Source organism: Camellia sinensis, chromosome 6, assembly GCF_055761805.1.
Source record: "Camellia sinensis isolate YWXY chromosome 6, ASM5576180v1, whole genome shotgun sequence".
Taxonomy (NCBI): domain Eukaryota; kingdom Viridiplantae; phylum Streptophyta; class Magnoliopsida; order Ericales; family Theaceae; genus Camellia; species Camellia sinensis.
Window position 1 is genome coordinate 85794868 of NC_138966.1, and position 21518 is coordinate 85816385.

At 31.7% G+C, this 21518-nt stretch overlaps 1 protein-coding gene across 1 annotated transcript; it reads right to left on the minus strand.

The window, feature by feature from the left end:
- Positions 1-5239: 5239 nt before the first annotated feature.
- MGP1 (MALE GAMETOPHYTE DEFECTIVE 1) lies at positions 5240-16756 on the minus strand. The gene is made up of 7 exons (XM_028258602.2): positions 16473-16756; positions 15658-15754; positions 13571-13715; positions 7810-7920; positions 7247-7393; positions 6582-6704; positions 5240-5625 (listed from the first exon to the last, which is right to left on the minus strand). Exons 1-7 carry the CDS (start codon positions 16509-16511, stop codon positions 5562-5564), a joined length of 726 nt encoding a protein of 241 aa, XP_028114403.2. The 5' UTR covers positions 16512-16756; the 3' UTR covers positions 5240-5561.
- Positions 16757-21518: the final 4762 nt, after the last annotated feature.

Genomic DNA, 21518 nt, shown 5'->3' on the forward strand with positions numbered 1-21518 from the left:
TGAGTTTGTTGTGATTCTATCGATCGTGTTAAGAGTAGTGTTTGTATTGTGGTTGTTATGAGTTAGTATGGGTTTGTGGTATTATTAGATATTGGATGGAGTTTATGAATGTGAGGAGAATTTAGTGGTTAGATGCTGGAGGTATTCCTTGGAAAGAAGTAAGGTTGTGTTCTCGGATAACAAGTGTGGCATTGGTGAAAATTCTTTTGTGTCCAGAATTGGGTGATTGCCGTTGACCATATCAGTCTTATATTTGAGAGGTGATGGAGTATTTGCCTTGTAAGCATATAAGTGGTGGTTTCCTTGAAAACGATGGTGGTATGGCCAAATCTTGAGGAATCCAATGAGATTCAAGGAATATGAGGACTTGTGTGTGGAACTCCATCTTGGAGTAAGTGGTGTTGAGTAGCACGTCGGTGTTTGGTACCAAGTGTAAAGTTTTATCAAGTTGGTTAGTCAATTGGTTGATATCAGGATTTGGTTAACAAGTAATCACCTTGGGAATAGATTGGGCTGGTGTGCGAGGTTGTAAGGTTATGGGTGCATTAGAGTGGTTTGGCGAGTCTCGTGTATGTGGTTGTGAAGCTTGTGTGAAATTTGTCTTGAATTTGTAAAAAATCATCTGGTTGGTGTAACGTATTGTGAACTCTTCGTTTTACGTGTACATTATGCCTCGTGTAGCTGATAATTTATGATGATGGTTATAACAGAATATAATTGCAAGATTGTGGATTTTTCTTGTGCCTTGTTATGTTGATAGTACAGTTGTAATTTCTATTAATTGTATTATAGAAATGTTACGTTTATGTTAGTTGTGGCATCACTATAAGAGTAATAAAATACTTAAATGTTGTCATATAAAAAATATTATAATAAATTATAATCAAACATTACTTGAAACATATAATTAAAGATCAAATGCACCACTTTACACAACTAAAAATATAAGAAATTAACAAAGACCTTTTCAATTAATAACCAAAATAATACATCATGAGTTATAACCAAGTCATAATTTGTATATTATAGAATTTTCTGTTGTTTTTTTTTTTTCAGAAAAAAATATATTTCGATACAAGTGAAATTCATGATTTTTAGCAAATTTGATGAACACAAATGAGGATTTGATTTTAAATTGAGAACACACATTTTTTTTTTTTTATAACTTTGAAAGAAATTATTTTGAGTCTTAATACAGTAAGATCACACACAATAACAAAAATTTTCATCAACCATTAGCAAATCTTTTTGTATTTGGTTTTCAATTGTTAAAATTTTCTATATATAAAGTATTAAGACTCAAACTCATTTTTTCATTTTAAAATTAAACACTAATGTATATAAAAGTAGTATTTTTCTCTTTCTTAAGTGACACATTTCTAAGGGCTTACTTTTCTTTAAAACAAAAGCCGCATCAACATGCATTTTCTATTTACATATAGAGTTCTACACAAATTCAAATCGAAACCCAATTTAAATTATACTAATTTTACCTACTTTATATGGACTCTACAAAATAATCAATTTATTTTATATAATTGATATTTTAATTTAATTAAGAGTGTTTATTTTATAATCTTATAATTTAATATATATCACATAAAATTATTATATGATAATCCAAGTACAACACATTTATATTTAATTTTTTTAATAAATTTTATATAGTTTCTATTTCTACATATTTTTATTTTCCAAATGAATATAAAAGAAATTCAAATAATTAGAATTACTTTTAATTTTATATTACTAATTCTTCTTCTAATTTAATTATTATTTTTAATATCAAAATGAGTATTTATTTTGCTATCTTATAATTTAATGAATATCATAAAAAAATTATTATATGATAATTATAATTTTATAATAAGATAGAACTAAAATTATTAAAATATGTAAATAATTTAACTAAAATTAATATATATAAATATTCAAGTAATACTTTTATAAAATGATAGTATCAATATTATTAAAATAAATAATTAAATCATACTTTAATTTTAATTTTAAATTTAAATTAAAATTATTCTTTTATAATACATATCTTACCATCAAATATATTTTTTTTTAATATAGCGAGTGTATTGCACGGGTCAACTGCTAGTTGAGTTTAAGAGCATCTCCAACGGTAGTAGGCATTTTACCTATCTAAATATTACTATAAAGTATATATTTTATTTTGCCTATCAACTGTTTTATGTTTTTACTCCAACCATGCTCTTTATTTTAGCTATTTATCCAAATACTATTAATTTTATAGAATTCCACGTCAACAACAAAGATGGAGGGAAATGATCCTAATGATTGAATACATTTTGCCTAGCGTTGAAGGCTAGCTACATGTAGCTAGTGAATATGAGTTGAGCCAAAATGCCTAATCATATGCCTAGTGCATTGGAATTGAAAAAAGTGAATCACACTAGGCATTTTAACTAACAAGTATTATATGCCTAGTGCATTGGAGATATATTTTTTTTTTTGTTAGTTTTATTTTACTAAAATAGACAAATAATTTATATTGAAAATAAATTAAAATATTAAGGGCCTATTTGGTAACCATTTTATTTTTAATTTTTCGTTTATATTTACAAAAATTTTAAATATTAGTATAAAAACATATTTGGTAGTTTTTTTAGTTTATAAATAGTTAGTCTTAGTTTATAAATAAGGGTGAAAAACAAAAACAGAAAAAAGATGTTTTTGGTTTTTTAAAAACCAAAAATGCGGAGCAAAACACCAAAAAAATAAAAATAAATAAATAAATTTAAGATTGACCACAGTATTAGTTTGGCGTTCAAAACAAGGGAGACACATTTTTAACCATATATGTTCAACGGTAATATATTTGTCTTCCTCAACGGTAAAAAAATAAATAAATAAAAAATAAAGATGATCAACAGCTCTCTCGATCTTCTATCTCTCTAACCTTAGATAAAATGTGAATAAAATATATTTATATTTCATCTAATTTTATACATATTTTTTTTTTATTTCTAAATTCCTTCTAAATCTCTCAATTAAACACAACGTGAGAATATCTTCGGAAACGAGATTGCTATTGCTGGATTGCACAAACCCAGTTGAAATTATAGGGTTTAAAGAAAACTTAATTGGAAAACTTGGAAAGATAGGGATTAAATGAAGAGGATTGGAACCCCTTATTTTCGATGGATACAAAAAAGGATTGATATCGACATTGCAGGGATGGGGTTCCTGGAGAAGATGAGTGAAGAGTGTTGGTATAAGGTTTTGTAGTTGAGGTTTTGTTAAAAGTAGAGATGATTGTATTGGGAGATTAGTTTCTGGGTAGTTTTTGGAGAAGAGAAGCCATTGAAGATAAAAATAAATAAATAAATAAAAAGAAAAATATTATGAATCACAAATAATCTATCAAATTTTTTATCAAATCTCTCACATGGTTGTAGGATCCACACAAATTCACATTTGTATGAGTCTCAAGATTTGTGTGGGTCCCACACCCATATGAGAGATTTGATAAAAAAGTTGATAAATTATTTGGGATCTTTAGTATAACTCAAATAAAAATGTTTTACTTCCAGAAGAAAAAAAAATCCGTGATTTATGAATTAAGCTTTTTTTTTTTTTTTTTTTTTTTTTGCAATCAAAAAAATTATATTGATTGGTATTTTTTTTGTAATTTTCTTTTTTCATTTGTATGATTTTTATTGTTATAAATAATTTTTTAAAAAACAAACATTTTATGTATTAAAATTAACAAGCATATTTTTGAGTTATTGTTTTTAAATTTTTTTAAATATTTTATTCAAACCAAACATGTTTTCAGTTTTTGTTTTTCTAAAAATAAATAAAAACTAGTTTATATTTTTTTTAATAAATATAAACCAAAGATGTAAACGTTATCAACCGCTACTAAAGATTTAAATTGACCAAATTAAAAACTTAGAATTTATTTTGTTACATAGTCAAACCTTAAAATTTTTTGTGTAATTTTCCATATATTTTTTTCAGAACAGAATTTTTTACAAAACAAAAGTTGGTATGTAGAAACGGTTGATGGATAGTAAGTGCTATAAAGATTCAAGATAAATACAAAAACATATGTAAACTATTTCTTTTTTGTTTGTATTTTTGTGAGAACCGTGTGAGTATTTCAGGTGGTATATAAGATTTTATATATTTCTGTATATATATTATGAAAAATGTTTAGGAGAATTTTTTTTCTTTTAAACAAAAAAAAAAAAAGAAAAAAAAAAAGAAACACTTAACCCACAATGATATCACATAATAAATATTGACTTTTAATTTGTCAGCCACCGAATGATATCCTCTCGACATATTATTAAATTTAAAATTATAAATTTCTAACATTTTTATAGTTTGACACCCATCATTCCACGTTATTATGAGTAAAATGAATAAACTCTCTCTCCATACTCATTCGTACTCTTCTTATGGGCTCAATTCATATTCCATCAATAAACTAAATCGTCTACTTTGTATGTTCCGTAATAAAAGTCATTTATGCAAATAATCAATTTCATCTGACATCTATAAACATAAAAATAAATCACATTTTATTTTACAAAATAAATAACAAATATGATTATAAAGTTGAACCATTCATTCATTTTGTTTTACAAAATGTGATTTTGTTTAAGTTTATAATTGTCCGATAAATCTAATCTTTTTTATAGATAACCTTCACTATGAAACCTATGAAGTACACAATTTGGATCATCAAAGTGAGTTCTTATTGAATCCCACAAGAGGAGTATAGATAGATATGGAAAGCTGAAGTATAAAATGGAACTAACTCTGAATAAAATTGTAGAGATGTTATAAAAAGTCTCAAACATTTTCTAAATGTTAATATTAATTACCCCTTATAATTTTGAAAATTAAATCTCACTTAAAAATTTCTAATCTCATAACAATTAACTCCTTTCATTAACAACCATTAAATCAATTAACAATTTTAATGATGCAAATAATATATTTTAATAGACAATTCTAATTATTTCATTGTTCCGGGGCCATATTTGTAATTAATCCCCTTTTTTTTTAAGATTGTGGAAAATTGAGAACGGGGATTTGGCGGGCTGTGATCCATCACTTTCTTATAGTACGTATATAAAAAGTATATAAAACTGGCAGAGTCTATCAAATTTATTTATTCTTATATAACAATAAATCTAGGATTAAATCTCTTTTTTAAGAGGTCCCTAGGCAATCAATAATTTCAATCAAACAAGACAGCTTCAAAATCCACATGTAATATAGCAGAAACTTAAAACAAAAGTAGGCCATTTAAAAAAAAAAAAAAAAAAAGAGGCAGCACTTCAACTGCAATTTCAAATCTCACCCTGGTCGGATATCGCCAACCAATTAGTGCAAGGAGTTAAAGACAGACCGGACACATACAAATGACCAAAACATTAATTCAGTATCTCCTTTTATTTTAACAAATACCTGAAGAGGTATAATCTCTTTTCTTCAAACAATTGCTGGATAAGAGTATCCTAACAACTGTTAAATGCAAAGCAAAATGCAGAGCAAAGCACTAACCAAGAAGCTCAACTTCAGAGAAAGTTTCGGATGTCTAATGACTTCACATCAGCCATCGCCTCATCCTTAAATTCCTCCCTGAAATATATTGAAACCATTCCATCAATTTGAAATCAAAAAAAAAACCTGTATAAATGTAGATGGTGCAGACAGATGCATAGTAATTGAAGCAGAACACACACTATGGGTATAATAACAGTTGGCAGCAACCCAGCCTTTCAATGCAAGGGTCATGGGCCTGAAGCTCCCCTCGTGGGGTTAGAAGCCAAGTATCTACCAACACGGCGGGGTAAAAATGAACCGTTGTACGGAGCAATATGGTATACTGTTCAATTCACTTATTGATATTGCAACCAAACTTCAGTGTCACTGTGCAGTTCGTTCACCCACCAGTGAATCTTTGGCCCCCACGAGATTTTTGTATAATCACCAAGTTGTGTGCTTTCTCAAAATTAGTGATGATGTGTCAGAAGCACATATACCACTAAGACTGCATATGAACCTAGCCAAGCCAGGTTCTTGGCTATTAACGCCCAGTTCAGTGAAGGAAGAAAGGTGTTCGAGCTCGGTTTGAACTTGAGCTAGCTTCCCAACTATATTAAGCTATGGTTGCCATTTTTTTATTGAGCTTGAGCTCAACTCAGCTTGGCACAAGGTTTATTTACCCATCTTATAATCTTTATAATCAGAACAATATCAACAAGGCAAGTAACTGATCCACATCACCAGATCCAAAATGAAAAAATCTACACAAGGAAATTTGGGGGTTGGAAACTCTTTGATCAAAAGTAATTTCTTTTTCTTTTTCTTTCAATCAACTCATACAAATCTGACATCAGCTTTTCTCAGAACACAACCCTCAGTATGAGACTGGTATCTCTCATCTAAAAGAATGTGAAGCTCTGAGCCATAAAACACTAATACCTTCTGGAGATGACAAGCATCTAGAATCTCATACTGCTTTACTTAAAATCAACAAGTCAAGAAAGATTATGGTGTATCAAAAGGTAAGATGTTCATCACAAGCCACATACCTTTTCTTTTGAGTTTCCATTGCCTCAACAGCTTCTTTCTTCAGCTCCTCCAACTGTGCTTTGGCAATTTTGAGTTCCAACTGTTCTTCATACTTCGGCAGATCTTCCCTCCTTATTCCAAGTCTGATAAGAGAAACAAACATGTTATCCTTTCCCTTAAAAACAAAATTTGTGAAGCCTGCATAACCTTGTTTTCCTCATTATCGAAACTTAGGAAGCGACTATAGATCATTCAAGGCAATTATTTTATTAATGCATGAAAATAAACACAAAACCCATAATTTTCCAATCATTGGTATTCAGGCATTTTCATTTATTACTCTATTTTTAGTCATTCAGGCATGTTCACTTATTACACCCTTTTTCCCTTCTAATTCTCTTCTCTTTTTTTTTCTTTTTTTTTCTTTTTTTTACTTTGAAGACTTCCAAGAACTACACACAGACATGCTGACAAGGACCACAGGAAACATAGAACAGAAGTGGACATGACAAGAATGATGATTCCATTTGAACATGTCTATGTCAGCCCCAGAAATTGGCGCAAGTAAAATCGGATGTACATGCAAAAACAGGCAAAAAAAATTCTACCATCTGTGAGGGTCTGTGGGTTAAGCACACCTGACCACCTCAAAGAAAAGAACATTCAATTCGTGAGATGGTCTTACTTCTTATTGATCTTATCAAATTCTGCCATAAGAAGACCCATTCCCTTCTTGTCATTCCGCATGAGTGGTTTCTTAAGTTCTTTTTCAATTTTTTCCAATGCATCCATCATCATAGCCTCTGCACCAAGTTCATCAGTTAGGCCCCTCCTGCAACAAAGAGATTATTGAATCAATATAGGAAGGACAAATGACAATATTAATAAAAAATGCAATGAGTTCAAACATAAGAAAATGAGGTTGTCAGCAGCAAAACTAAAAGTTGTTAACGGGTGCAAGGACAAGCTTCAAGCATGATATAATCATTAACTAGTAAAGCAGGCAAATTTTAACACTCTAGCAGACAATACAGATTTTAAGACCAAATTAAATTATTTGTTTTAATAACATAGCTGGTCAACATATTTGTTGTGTTACGTAAAATAGAAAACTCAAAATTGATGTCCAGTCACAATTACATGCAAGTATCACATATGGCAAGGTAGGGAAAACAGGTGTTAAGACAGACAGTCACAAGTGCAGAAGTGTGAGACTGAGAAAAAACAGAATTCAAGCAATGCAGACACCTGATTCGAATTTCCCTCAGCGTCAACAGATATGTTCGGGCATCTGGAATATCTTGCGTTCGTGTTTGAATGGTGTATTGAATTCTTTGAGATTCTGAGAACAAGTCTGCCCTGAAATGATACAATGCCATAACATATAATGCATTATCAATCCAAATGGTGACATGGGTAGAAGCTCAATTGAACACAAAGAAAACAAGATGCAATTGCCCTAAGTGCAACATATAAAATATCCATCCCTTCCTTGGGCACGCCTATGGGAGCGTGTATAAATTTGATATATGAAATATTATATTCTTAAAAAAAAAGTTGGGGGGGCGGGGGAGAATTTGCATAGTTGTAATTATAGATATTGATGTCAACTACAAATTCTCTTTGTTAAATATAAATAAATACTCTGTGAATACGAAGTCCTAGAGAAAGTCTGAGTTGTTTTTCTTTTATTTCTTTGAGATTTGCATGTTGGAGAGGTTCTACCTCGGTTGAGAGGGAGTTTCTTACAATTTTCTTTTTTGGAAGTGTGGAATCGAGTTTTTAAGTAAGAAACGTCACCCCGGTAGGAGTTCCCTGCTACTAAGAGATATATAAGAGAACTGCAAGAAAGCATACAACAATAACATAGTACATGGTAAATATGTCACTCTTCTCAATTGATCAAACTCAAGGAAATATGTAAATTTTATGTAGAAACTTGTTCAACATCCATCAATCTAATCAACAAATGCCTTGTTTGAATGGCTAGATGGGAATTCCAATCAGATAGGATAGGAAATTGTACACACCATTTTCCTGTCTAGTGTTTGGCCTATAATTGGTTGAATTTGTAGTGTGTAAATTCTGTTAGCTATTTGGACAAGAATCAATTTGGTATAGTTCGTATGGAATAGTTCGTATGGAGACAATGAATGGATACAGCTCAAACATTTGTAATTTAAGGAGAATATCACCTATGAAGCACGGATACGGACATAGACACACATACGGACATGGACACGGATACAACAATTTTAAAAAAATGGGAACACGGACATGACAGGGGACACAGCAGATTTTTTAATTTTTTTATAAATATTTTTATTTTAATACACATTAATTATTTTATTTATTTATTATATTTTTTAAATAATGTGTTCCAATAAATTTTTTTATTTTATTTCACATACATGTGTTTATTTTTTTATTATTAATATATATAAGTATATATTATCTTATAATATGTATTTTTTATTATCTTATAAATATATTATATGTATAATAACTACTATATAATATAATAGTTATATAATAATAACTTTAACTATTATAATAATAATAATACTTTCAGTTATTATTATATAATAATAATAGTTTTATATATATATATATGAATCAAGAAGCTGAAAGAAGATAAAGACGCGACAGAGAGAGAGAGAGAGAGAGCTCGTCGAAGTAGAAGGGCAACCGAATCGTCGAAGGGAAAGGGGATAGCGGTCAAGGTCGACAGCTTACGGTGGTCGAAGTCATGGAAACCGACAGGCGGGTCGACTGGATCGAAGTCCAGGTTTGTTTCAAGACGTTTACTCTTCTCCTTTACTCTTCTTTTTAGCTCTTTGTGTCCAGATTTGGACACACGTCCAGATTTGGTGGACACGCGTGTCTCCGCCGTGTCCCCTGTAAAAAAATAATTAAATTAAAGGGACACGCCACCCGGCGTGTCCCCGTGTCAGACACTGCCACGGCATGAAATCTGCCGTGTCCATGCTTCATAGAGTATCACAGTTTACCCAAATTTGTGGACGAATCATATGGGAATGTCAGTAGTACTAACTTAGACACACTAACCAAAAACCCTGGTTTGAGTTCTGACTTGTGGCAAATGATGCTTAACAGAAGCAAATGTTTTTACATTATTTCCCTACCTCAATTATTACATTTACTTTATTTTGAAAATTGATTTTAGTTGAAATTTGTTGGATAAGGGCAAGTTCGTCATATTAAAACTTTAAAACAATGATGTTATCATTTTCAATCTAGTGTTTTAACAGATAGTTAACGAACAAGTGTTGCATATACTGTCTAGTAAAAACATGAAGGGGTGTCCTTGAAATTATCAAAAGGTGTATTAGTGTAATTTACCGTACTAGTTTTTACAATTTTAACAGCAAAATTCATGATTATAGGACCTACTTGTTCCCAAATCAAAACCAAACTCCACTTGGTACTTCAAATTTCAAAGAAAACTAAACCTAAATTATAATAAATTCAAGTGATACAAGAGATTTGGAAAAGAAAAGAAAATAATCTATGAAGCATGGACATAAAAATGAAGTACAGTTTTGATATCATATCGACACAAATATGAAGTACAGTAACGATATGATATAGACACAAAATGAAGTACAATTATGAAATAATCTTAAAAAGTAGGATACGAATATGTCAAGGATACAGAGGCAGATATGTTAATGCTAGGACTAGCATTGGTTGGCAATTTCATTCCTATATACTGTGCACCTTAGATAGAAACCAAGCCACTGCCATTTAGAGATAGCACATTGGACAAGCCTTAGAGCTTTGAAAACATGGGAACCATGGGAGAGCTTCATCAGCATGAAAGATGCTACCGGAGAACTTCATCAACACTAAGATTGCTTTGGACAAGATCGAGAATAGGAAGACCATGAAGAGTGACCACTACCGTCCATCTAGTCATCTTGGTTGACCAACTTGGGAGGTTGGTCAACTAGAACTATCAACTTGCTTTCAAGTTGGTTGACTAGAAAAAGGCTCAAATTCAACCTCGTACATTTACAAGAGTTGAACAATAATAATAAAAAAAAGGAAGTTGGGATATTGATAAAAAAAAATAAAAAAGTGACCTATTCACCCTCTCCTAGGACTTTTTTAAGGATATGTCTATTTATGTATGTACCATACGCATGCACGTATGCATGGCCACAATATATTGTGACAATTATCATTCTATATATAATATATCAATCAAATATTCTCAATTTCAAACTTTTTAACATATTCACACAAAAGTTTAAATTATAGTATACAAGCATGAACTTGGACCGAATTTGACATGGTCTCATTATTTCCCTATTTTTCTTCTGTAATATGTATGCTAAGTATGGGAAACCACCCTTTCAATTCCATATACCAAAAAAATGCCAAATTTGATTTCATAGATGTTTTGGATACTTTACCTTGAGTAAGTAGGAAGTATCCGACATGGTTTTCAGGATTTCGATCCGGATTGTAAGATCTTAAGATTCTGAGATTCTAGTTGGGCTAAACAATTTGGATCGCACTAGGATCTTAAATTCAGTAAGATCTCCTAATCATAAAATCATGTAGAATCACACTACGATCCCAATCCAACTAATTTTTTTTATTATTATTTGTTTTTTATATATGTATGTATATGTGTATATTTATATAAGAAATTTGACTATAAACTATTTCTCCAAACATCTCCTTTAATTTATATTAACATAAATAATGCATTATATCAAATTTATCATTTTTCTTTAATTATTTTTAAATTATTTAATAATTTTCTTGTTTTTTTTTATATTAAAAGTAGAATCTTACGATCCTCAATCCAATCCACAAGTCCCTCCCAACAATCGATCCTACCTAGGATCCTGGTTTTAACAACCTTGGTATCCAACACTATAAAGTTAAAAAGAATTACTTTCAAATTCTCGATACATTTAACAAGTATCATGTAGTGTAGTGTCGTCAAGTAACAAAGGAGTATCAGTATCTTATGAGTACAATACAAGCACAACTACATATACCCTCCAAAAAAAAAAAAACGGACACAAAAAAAAAAAAGGAAGAAAAAGAAGAGAAGAAAAGAACAAATAGATACCACTCTCTCTCTCTCTCTCTCTCTCTCTCTCTCACACACACACACACACACACAAAAGCCAGGGAAAAAATGAATAAACAAGAGTAAATCAGTGATCAGAAAAAGTTTGCTCAAGGAAAACTTTGTTGGCAGTTATTCAGCAAAGCAGCCCTCTCATCATTTTCTCCCATGGCAGTTAAAGAGTAGAGGTTTTGAAATTGATACCATGGGATTATAGTGAATCATTTTCTCCCATGGCAGCCATCTTTTCTAAACCACCATCTCATGAGATTGTTTTATCCCCCAGAAGCAGAGATGATCATTTCTGGATAATTTTATCTGATTCGCTGTGCTGCCCCAAGCATGGGACAAGAAGTCGATGGAATATGGCTATCCAATCCATCCAAGTGTGGTCAAACTGATTTATGGCCACAAATATCCTCAGATACACATTTGAGAAACACAGGGATCCATTAAAAACAAATGGGAATTTAAAAATTAAAAATTAAAAATATGGCTCACATACGTGCATCCATGATCAATTTTGCAAATGCCTCTTAAGAAGAAAGTACCAAGGTACTTGTTAATGCTGTTGGAGAAGACAAAAATCGACACGAACTCACAATTGGCCGTATGTAATTAAGCGACAAGAAGTCTTGTTACAATTTTTCCATCATGTTGCTAAGTTATTGCCATCTACTATGTGGTGTCTTATTCAATAGAAATATACTCCATATCAAGTAAATTAGGGGTGACCATTGGCTCAATGGTAAAACCTTGGCCTAATAACCTTGAGGTTATGAGTTCAAGTCTCGAGGCAACCACTTTGTGCACTATGCCAAAAGTTAGGTGTGCACCCAATCTTTCTCCTCCCAAACACACACATTAATGTGTACTATTTGGGCTTCTTTTTTTTATCAAATAAATTAGGCTCCATATCAAGTAAATTAGACTCCACTAACAAAGCAGTAATATTACTGTCTTCATATGGATTTTCTGCAGCATCTATCATGGAATCAACTGTTCTTAAGGTGCAATGGAATATGAAGTATTGAATAATGCATCAACTACTTTGGTTGCTACAGAAGAGCATATCATTTTAGCTACAAAATTCAAACTAATTGACATATATTGACTGGCTGTGCTAGTTGTCAAAGACTCAAGTACAATTTATCAAATTTAGAAGTTTAAAAATGAGGTTAATCAAACGTTAGGACATCTAAGGATATGGTATCCAATGCATATATTCTTTTCATGAATTAATCGATGGGTTCCAGAATGGCTTCGGACAAACTAGAATGGGTTGGGTTGTGTTGGATTGGATTGGGTTGCATGGACCGTGAACCATAGCCAAACCAAATCAATCCATGTAATGCTCAGTTTGTGCTGAAGTTTTTCCAGTGGAAGCTATTCAAACCAAACCTGGTTCACTAACAATGGACTTGAAGGCTCAGCTCAATAAGTTGTGCTGGCCAAGATTATAGTTTGAAAAACTAAATGCCATCAAGAAACTTGTGCTTGTCCAGGTTCAATGCACCAAAGTTATTTGGTCAATCTTTTACCTCTCAATGGTATTCCCTTTTCTCCCTTTATATTGAAGTATTCATTATTTCCGATAATCTTCTGCTTTCTTTTCCAATAACGTTTCCCTTTTTGATATACCCATACTGAAAAATGAAGTCACTTCCAATTATATAAGCTTTATGCAGTGAACCAAAAGAAAACTATTTAAGGTTGTGTATAAACATTTACAAGGATGTGATATAATGATGAATTGTAACACGCATGGGTTCATGAGACTAAAACAAGTGATTGTTCTTTCTTAAATCACAACAGGGTTGTCTGCAACAAAGAGCCATCTTTTATTGAAACAAACAAAAAAATGGGAGAAATAAAGAGATAAATAAATGAAGAACTTACTTTTCTCTAACAGTCTTCATGACCTTCGCATAGTGCTGAACTGCAGCTGGCTCATTAGGGTCTATTGTGATCTTTTCCTTCCGTAGTACACTCATAGCAGTCTCAAATTTGTTCTTAACCTCCAAGAAAATGTTCTTCAGCATCTCTTTTCAGCTCAAATACAATTCATTTGTTAGAGATAGTTACTAATTTCCACAAACATTAAAAATCAAACAACGTTCATAAATTGGTGAGAAGACGTAAAATATTTTGTAGAACAATAGCTCTTAAATTCATTGAACTGCTGGGAAGAAAATCTCATCTATCAATTTTTATAAACATGGGAAACAGAAAGAAAATCAAATCAGGTAAATGTGAATCCTAATAATTCCTCAATCATTTAAATTTATCAATATTACACTAAACCTCACAAGACTCTCAACATCTTAAGGTTTTATTTTTTTGACAAAAAATTAATGATTAGATACACTACAGCAACTCAAATAGTTAAATGCAGGGTTCGATTGCAATAATAACATCCCTCTATACAGGGGTGTGGCCAGCAGGGACATTGCCCCCACCCCTCCTCAACAAAAAATTTGAAAGGCCCCACATATATGAGGAGTTTTTTAAAATTTCATGAAATATTCAGTTATTGGCCACTTCTATGACTAAGTTTACTAAATCGTAATCGATTCTTTAAACCCCTGTAATAAGAGACATTAGACTTTCCTATAACGATATAGGCCACTTGAATGTCCTTACAGGACAATTCACTGTATCGTAATGATGTAACATCATCATCATTAAAATAAAAATAAAAAAAAATTCCATTCACTGTGGCATCTCAAAAATCTTTTCCATTCACTGGGTGATGTTTCCAACAAAAAAATAAAATAAAATAAAAAAAAGAAGAAGATAAAAAACAGCAACAAATTGAAACGAGTGTCTACGAGGTGTTCGTGTATCACACACACGTACATACCCTTTAGGAATGTGTCCAAGGGTGATGCTACATAGAATGAGGGGTGTCAACTAAACCAACAAAAAAATGTATATATTACATATTTTTTTTGGTTTTAGGATTTGAATGATATTTTTTCCCCATAAGAGACGAGATTTCCTTTCCTTTCGACTCATGACTTTGATTGTCCTTTCTTCACTGTAAGTTGCCTTAAAGTGCCTTCCAGATTTTAAAGTGAAAAGGTAGGGTAGCTTTCCCATGAGGACTAGCGCCCATGTAGAAGAAGGGATAGATTCCTGTGTGTCCTCTCTCTCATGAGCTCCTCTAAAGCGTAGTTAAGACTATGGATAATAAAATCTACAGCTACCTTCTCTTTGTTGGCCGGCTCAGAAGTGAATCTTTATATAATCACATTGAACCATTGGAAAAAAGGGTTTGAGAGAGAGAGAGAGAGAGAGAGAGAGAGAGAAGTCCAAGAAATCTACTAAAACAAAACTCGTAAAATGAAAGAAATGGAGCTTGTAATTAATCTTGGTCTGTCCATTGTAAAAAAGTGATGTTAGAGAGCGAGAGAGCCTATGTGGGTGTGGGTGTGGGTGTGGGTGTGGGTGTTGGTGTTTACAATATATAATATATATGTAAAGAGCAGTGCCCCTAAGACAACCTTTTCTTTCTCTTTTCCTCTTATGTAGTCTAACCAAACAACACAACTGGGAATTCACACTCTTTATCTTTCTTACTTATCCAAACAAGAGGTGAGAAAACACTCATTTATTTTCTTTTCTTACCCAGCACACATAAGTTTATCAATTTATTAAAAACAGGCGCTAAATATTGACATGTGTGAAAGGGCCACTTGGCCCAACAAAAAGGTTTGTCGATTCTCTTAGCATGTATGATATATACACAACTCCACAGTATCCTAGGTTCTAAAAGAGATTATTGAGGAAAAACACATGCACAAACATGTATTCATATATATGTACTAAATATGAACACATATGTGGACTTCCACAAAATGATGAAAGGTTGCATTTACATGATATGTATTAAGCCTGCTAATAAATGATATCACTGATAGAGAAATGTACATGTGATTGCTATGAGAGAGAGAGACAGAGAGAAACTCTCCATATACACTAACCATCTCCTTTAAGGGCTGGACGAGGAGCGGCTTCTTTGGCAAAGAAACGGACAGGAACCGCATGCTCCCGTTGCAGCAGGATGTGGCCAGAATACAACTGTACAACCAAAACAAAATAAATAAACATATAGCAGGTCAAACAATATAGATGCTCAAAAAAAACAAATATGGCATTTAACGAAAACATTGCCATGTGTGCTGCATCATTGGAACAAACATATTCCTTAAAATTCCATTGGCAATGCAAGGGCAACAAGTTTTTTTATCTACAAAATGAAGACCGCCATGCTTATTATTCTTCTTTAATTTTTCCTCAAAGAAAAAACTGATTTCGATACAGATTATTGAATATGGGGATATCTTCCAAAAAGAAAAATAAAATTCTGACGTAACTTAGCATTGTCCCATTTGACTATAACTAGGGCTTTAATAAAAGTGAACCCAAAAACATATTTGTTAAATATAACAAATTTTAAAATCAAAATGATACAACCAAATCTCTCCTTTAAACTAGAAATTTGTTTTCATTTGCTCATCAAAATTAGAATGCACAAAGAGGGCTTTCTATCATAACAAAAAGAAAACCTAAAAAATTACAATAGTTACAGATTCCATTTTACATATCCAAATTAGGATATCTACATATCTTATCATCTATCTACATGAGAAAATAATAGATCAGATCATAACCACAAACCCTGTAAATCAAATCAAGGAATGAGTTATTCACATGAATTCTGAATCAACAGCACATGAATCAGGAACAGAAAGCTTGCAGATGTAGGTGAATAGATGTGTAAAATGAATGAATGAACCTGTTTCGATTTGGATAAGAGGCGAGAAGAAAAGGCCATGATCAAAGCTCAGTTATCGTCGTCTTCCTCTTCCTCCGTCAGATTAGGATTAGGGTTAGGGTTAGGGTTTGGATCCGATTTTGGGGTGTAGTTCGTTATCAAACTCGAGGGCTCTCTCTCGTCTAAACTTGATGAGGGTCAGACTGTCAAGAGTGCGCTTATCTAATTGTGGACCGTTGATGTACCAATTCGAATCTAACAGTGGGGAGTTGCAGTCCCTTATTTAATTCACAAATAAAATGCTTTCTTTTATCAGTCTAATTATTTTTATTTTATGTTCCAATAAGACTTCCTTTCGGAATAGATTTTTTTAGTAACTTTTTGATTTTTTTGATTAAAATATAATGTAAAAAAAATTAACATGTTTGGCATAATCTTTTGACTTTTCACAAAAAGATGTGCAAAAAGTGAAGAGAAAAGAAAATCTTTGACTTTTTTGTATAAGTTGTTTGCTTTTTAGTTTTTTTTAGTAATTTTTTAACTTTTTGAATAAAACAACCACTTGCCAAACGAGGCCTAAATTATATAGGTGATATAATTACTAAAATATTTTTAATAATAATATTCACATTAACATTCATATTGGCAGTCATTCACATGTTAATGTAAACTTTACACTGTAAAATATGAATGTTCATATTTCCAAATTACCAAGCGTTCAAAAAATATTTATAAGAGTAAAATTGTTCATAAAATACTTTAAATATAAAAATTAAGATTTTGTATATCAAATATTGATTGAGGCTTAGATATGTTACACTAGGGCCGATAATAGATATTATTTAACGCCTTTATTTCTATAACTTGGCATACTTCATAAGGATTTAATTTGAATTAGGTTGGACGTGCACAAATGTAAAACTAGTCAAAAAGTGGCTAAAGTAGAACTGCAGCGAAGCGAACACTCCCGCACGTGCAGTTATACCTCGAAAAGCATGCGTGATTTTTTGAACCTGTCTTGGGAGTCTAAAGGTATAAAAAGAATAATAGAAAGCTGGACAAGAATTCGAATATTTTTTTGAAGACAGGGAGAGGCTAGGGTTTGGAAGAGAAGACTTGGACTTCAAGGTGGTGCTTCCATGGCAATCTCAACCTCTTTCTCATCTTTTCACTCATTTATGAGCATAAGCTTCTATTTTCTAGGGGTTTGATGAAATCCTAACCATGTACATAGAGTTTTAACTAAGCTTTGATTGTTTGAACGGTTTAAGCAAGTTGTGTGAATGTTTTGGAGATTTAAATTTCATGTGTTCCTATCTCTTTCAATATTCTTCTTTCTGTGGTTGAATAATGTTTTTCATACAATGGTTTTCTTTGTGTTATATTTAGAAAATGAGACGAATCACGCTATGTGAGACGAGTCGTGTTACTACTTTAGTTTAGAGCGAGTAACTCATACTACTTGAGATAATTCGTACTTATACTTTGAACTCAACAATAGTCTTGATCAATATTTCAAACTTGTAGATATGAAACATTGGATAGTTCAAACTGAATTGTAATTAATGACCAATGTTAAACCCTATTTATGCGACTATTGGTGAATTCTTTGCCTTAAAATTTTCCCCAAATTAATTTCACAAGCCTTAATATTCATTGTTAATTTAATTTCTCTTTTTCATTGTAATTCTAGTTTCAATATAATTCTCATCAATCTTCTTTTTTTTTTTTAATCAAAATTAATTTAGAAATCTTACAAGTTGAATTAGTTTAATTTTACATTAGTCCTAGTGGATCGACTTACCGTTATTCTAAGGAATTCGGGTATAGTTTAGTGTTTATTTTTGGTGTGCTTAACGACGCACCAAATATCCAAATAATATGACTTATTGAAATACAAGAATATGTTATGGACTAATTAGGATACAAATACTAATTGGGATACAAGTATTTGTAATTTACTCTTTTTTTCCTTTCATTTCATATTACTTGAGAGTTCTATAGTTTCGAAATATTGATAATTATTATTATTATTATTATTATTATTATTATTATTATTATTATTATTATTATTTCAAACTAAGCTTTGTTCTAAAACGTTTTAACCTAATATTTGTCATTTTATTAAATTCTTTCTCCATCACTGTATACACTACAAAACATATTTGCCATTCTACCAATTTGGCTAATCATGTAATATGTAACTTTTCAAAAATTATTACTCGAATAACATTATCAAATATTTGATTAAAATCCATTTTCCATAACATAAATGTAGAAGCGATTGAATTAATGAATAAACAATAATATTATCTCTCGTATATATATATATATATGATGAAACATTTTATACAATCAGTTACAATGCCCTTAAGTTTACATTGAAGGAAAATAAACAAAGGAATTTAACCTCTATCCATATTATTGGCATCCCTCCCATATAACAATAGGTCCTGTAGCCAACAAATAAATAAATCTCATCTCCAAAGAAACCTTTCATGCCTACACCTGTAAACTAATAAACAACGTGAGATAAACATATAGTCTAGTAAGAATCCCAATGACTCAAAACAATAATATCATATGGATAGATAAGATCATGAATGCTCCACATCATAAGTACATTAGTGTTGACTTTTATATCCAAAATATACATATATACATATATTTTTCTCAAAAGTTACTTCTTTAACTATTTCAAGAAAACGATTCTTATCTTTACAATTCCTCAATTTTGATTCGAAATAGTTTATCAACTTCAATTATTTTTAAAAGAAAATTCATACTACTACTACACCAAACGACTACATCAATCCACTCCCAAACATAGCCTCACATCTACCCATTACTGAATACGGAGAGTCATTTGGACATCTCATACATTTCAATCAATTACAAGTATTACAACACATGTACAGATATACCAACAATAAAGCAATAAGCACATAATTACCGTGGTCTCGCCAAACCCCACATCACAAACATCAGCCTACTTTACCGGGTGCTAACGGAAGGAATGCATTACCTTTATATAGCACATCCGCATGCTTTAGCAGGTACTAACCAAAAGGAACACATTACCTCTATATAGCACATCAGTCCGCGTGATGTCCCAAAAATCGCGAACATCAAAGAATATTAACAATTAAATACAGGGTTTATCTAAGATTAGGAGTCTAGGAAACGGCACTAATAAGTCCTATGGCCAATAACTAAGTAAGATCTCAGATCGCCGGAGGAGTCAAGTTAACCTTCCTTCTAAGTCCAGCTTTCTTAGGTAGCGCACTATCCTTTTAACAGATCTTAAAAGGCATTGATGCAAGGTCTCATAAGCAATGCACAGATAGGCATAGGATTACAAGGTAAATAATAATTACAGTGTCTCAAATTTTAAATTTACAAAACGAGTCCCATTACTATTACAATCCAAGAATAAATAAAAGCACAGTCCAACTAATAAGCGAAATGGTTCCGAACTTTCTCTAAGGCAAACTTAAGTCTTCAAATGTTTTTGACTCTTCGTTGGTTTTGTACATTTCTTTTAATATCTGGCATGAAAAGCTATGAGCTTTGAATGCCCAGTAAATACGCACACACCCTGTCATTTTTCCCAATCTAATACACAATTGCAAATTACAACAATAGGGGAAAGGAGAATGACATTCAAGTAATTAACATAGGTTATAGGGTTAGTTGTTAGTAGTCTAGAAATCCCCCCAAAGAGATTTCGTCCTCCCAATCGCAAGGATCGGACGCGGATTATTTGGTATGCCCCCTCTTTTGCTGCTTTGTTGCAGAACTTACCTCGGATGCCTAGCAACGGTTATATACCACGTAGCGCCAACTGCAGGGCCTCAAAAGAGACGGTAATAATGGGCCTTGCCCAAATCCCTCCTTACACCAAATACCTAGGTTCTGCCGTTCAAGGGTTCCAAAAACCACTTGCTCAAGACTTTAACTTCCAAATAGGGAACGCATCCTATCAACCAATCAATATCTTAGTAACTTGTCCAAAAATTCGCAACCCATTACCACCCATTAAGTTTCCCGTTTGAGTTAGATAATTTAAGGTAGAGTTAGGACATGCTCTTGAAACAACATCTATTGCACAAGTATGAACAACTAAATAGTAAAAATAGAAGGAAATAAAGTTACAACGCATGAGATTCACATATGAAGATAGGCACAAGTAGCTCTAGGCATATTCAAGTAGTTAAGGGAATAATTTCACATAAAAATATAATTTCCAGATTTGCAAAAGTATGAGCACCATCGAAGGATTAAAATAAAATACATAAACCTATGGCACGTGTAATATCATACCGAGATATGATCATAAATTAATAAGCATATTCATGAACACAAGAGCATAAAATACCAATGAAAACAGAATTTTCAGATTTAGTACTACCTAAAGATTATACTCAAAAGGGCTATTTTAGATTTTTTTTTTTTCCAGAGCCCGGCCTTTCTATGGTTTATAGGGAATTTTATCTAGTTCTCAGAACATTTTTTAGAACTGGAATAGCTTTTCCAGATTTTTAGTTATTTCAGAAATACTCCAGCTCTGTCCAAATTTGTCAACCGTTACGAAAATCAAATTTTCTCACAAACCGCTCACTCGTTTTCAATGAAATCAATTTTTCTTAAAAGCTAACTCCTTAAGAAAGATTTTGACATAAAATGGAGGTCCAGAAGAGTTTTACACATTTTTCTAAAATTTTCACAAGGTGGCTGTAAAACAGATTTTTCTAGCACAGTTCTTGAAAATAGAAAGTTTGTGAGAAAATAGGTCAGCTAAGGGAAATTTTCCACTTCTCTTGTGATGAAAACATGCTAAATAATATGTATTAAACTCAAAATTTTAAGGTGAAGGTGTGCCTTTGAAAATTTTGAGAGATTGATATGGAAAAAGGTAGTCTTATACCGATTAAAAAAAATAGAAGAAGGGTAGAATCAAGGCTCAACTCCTTTCATTTTTAACACAAGAATACCATTAGAGCACATCTGAAAATATCATTTTAAACTTCTAATAACATGTATTTGAGAAAGAAAAATGAAAGAGAG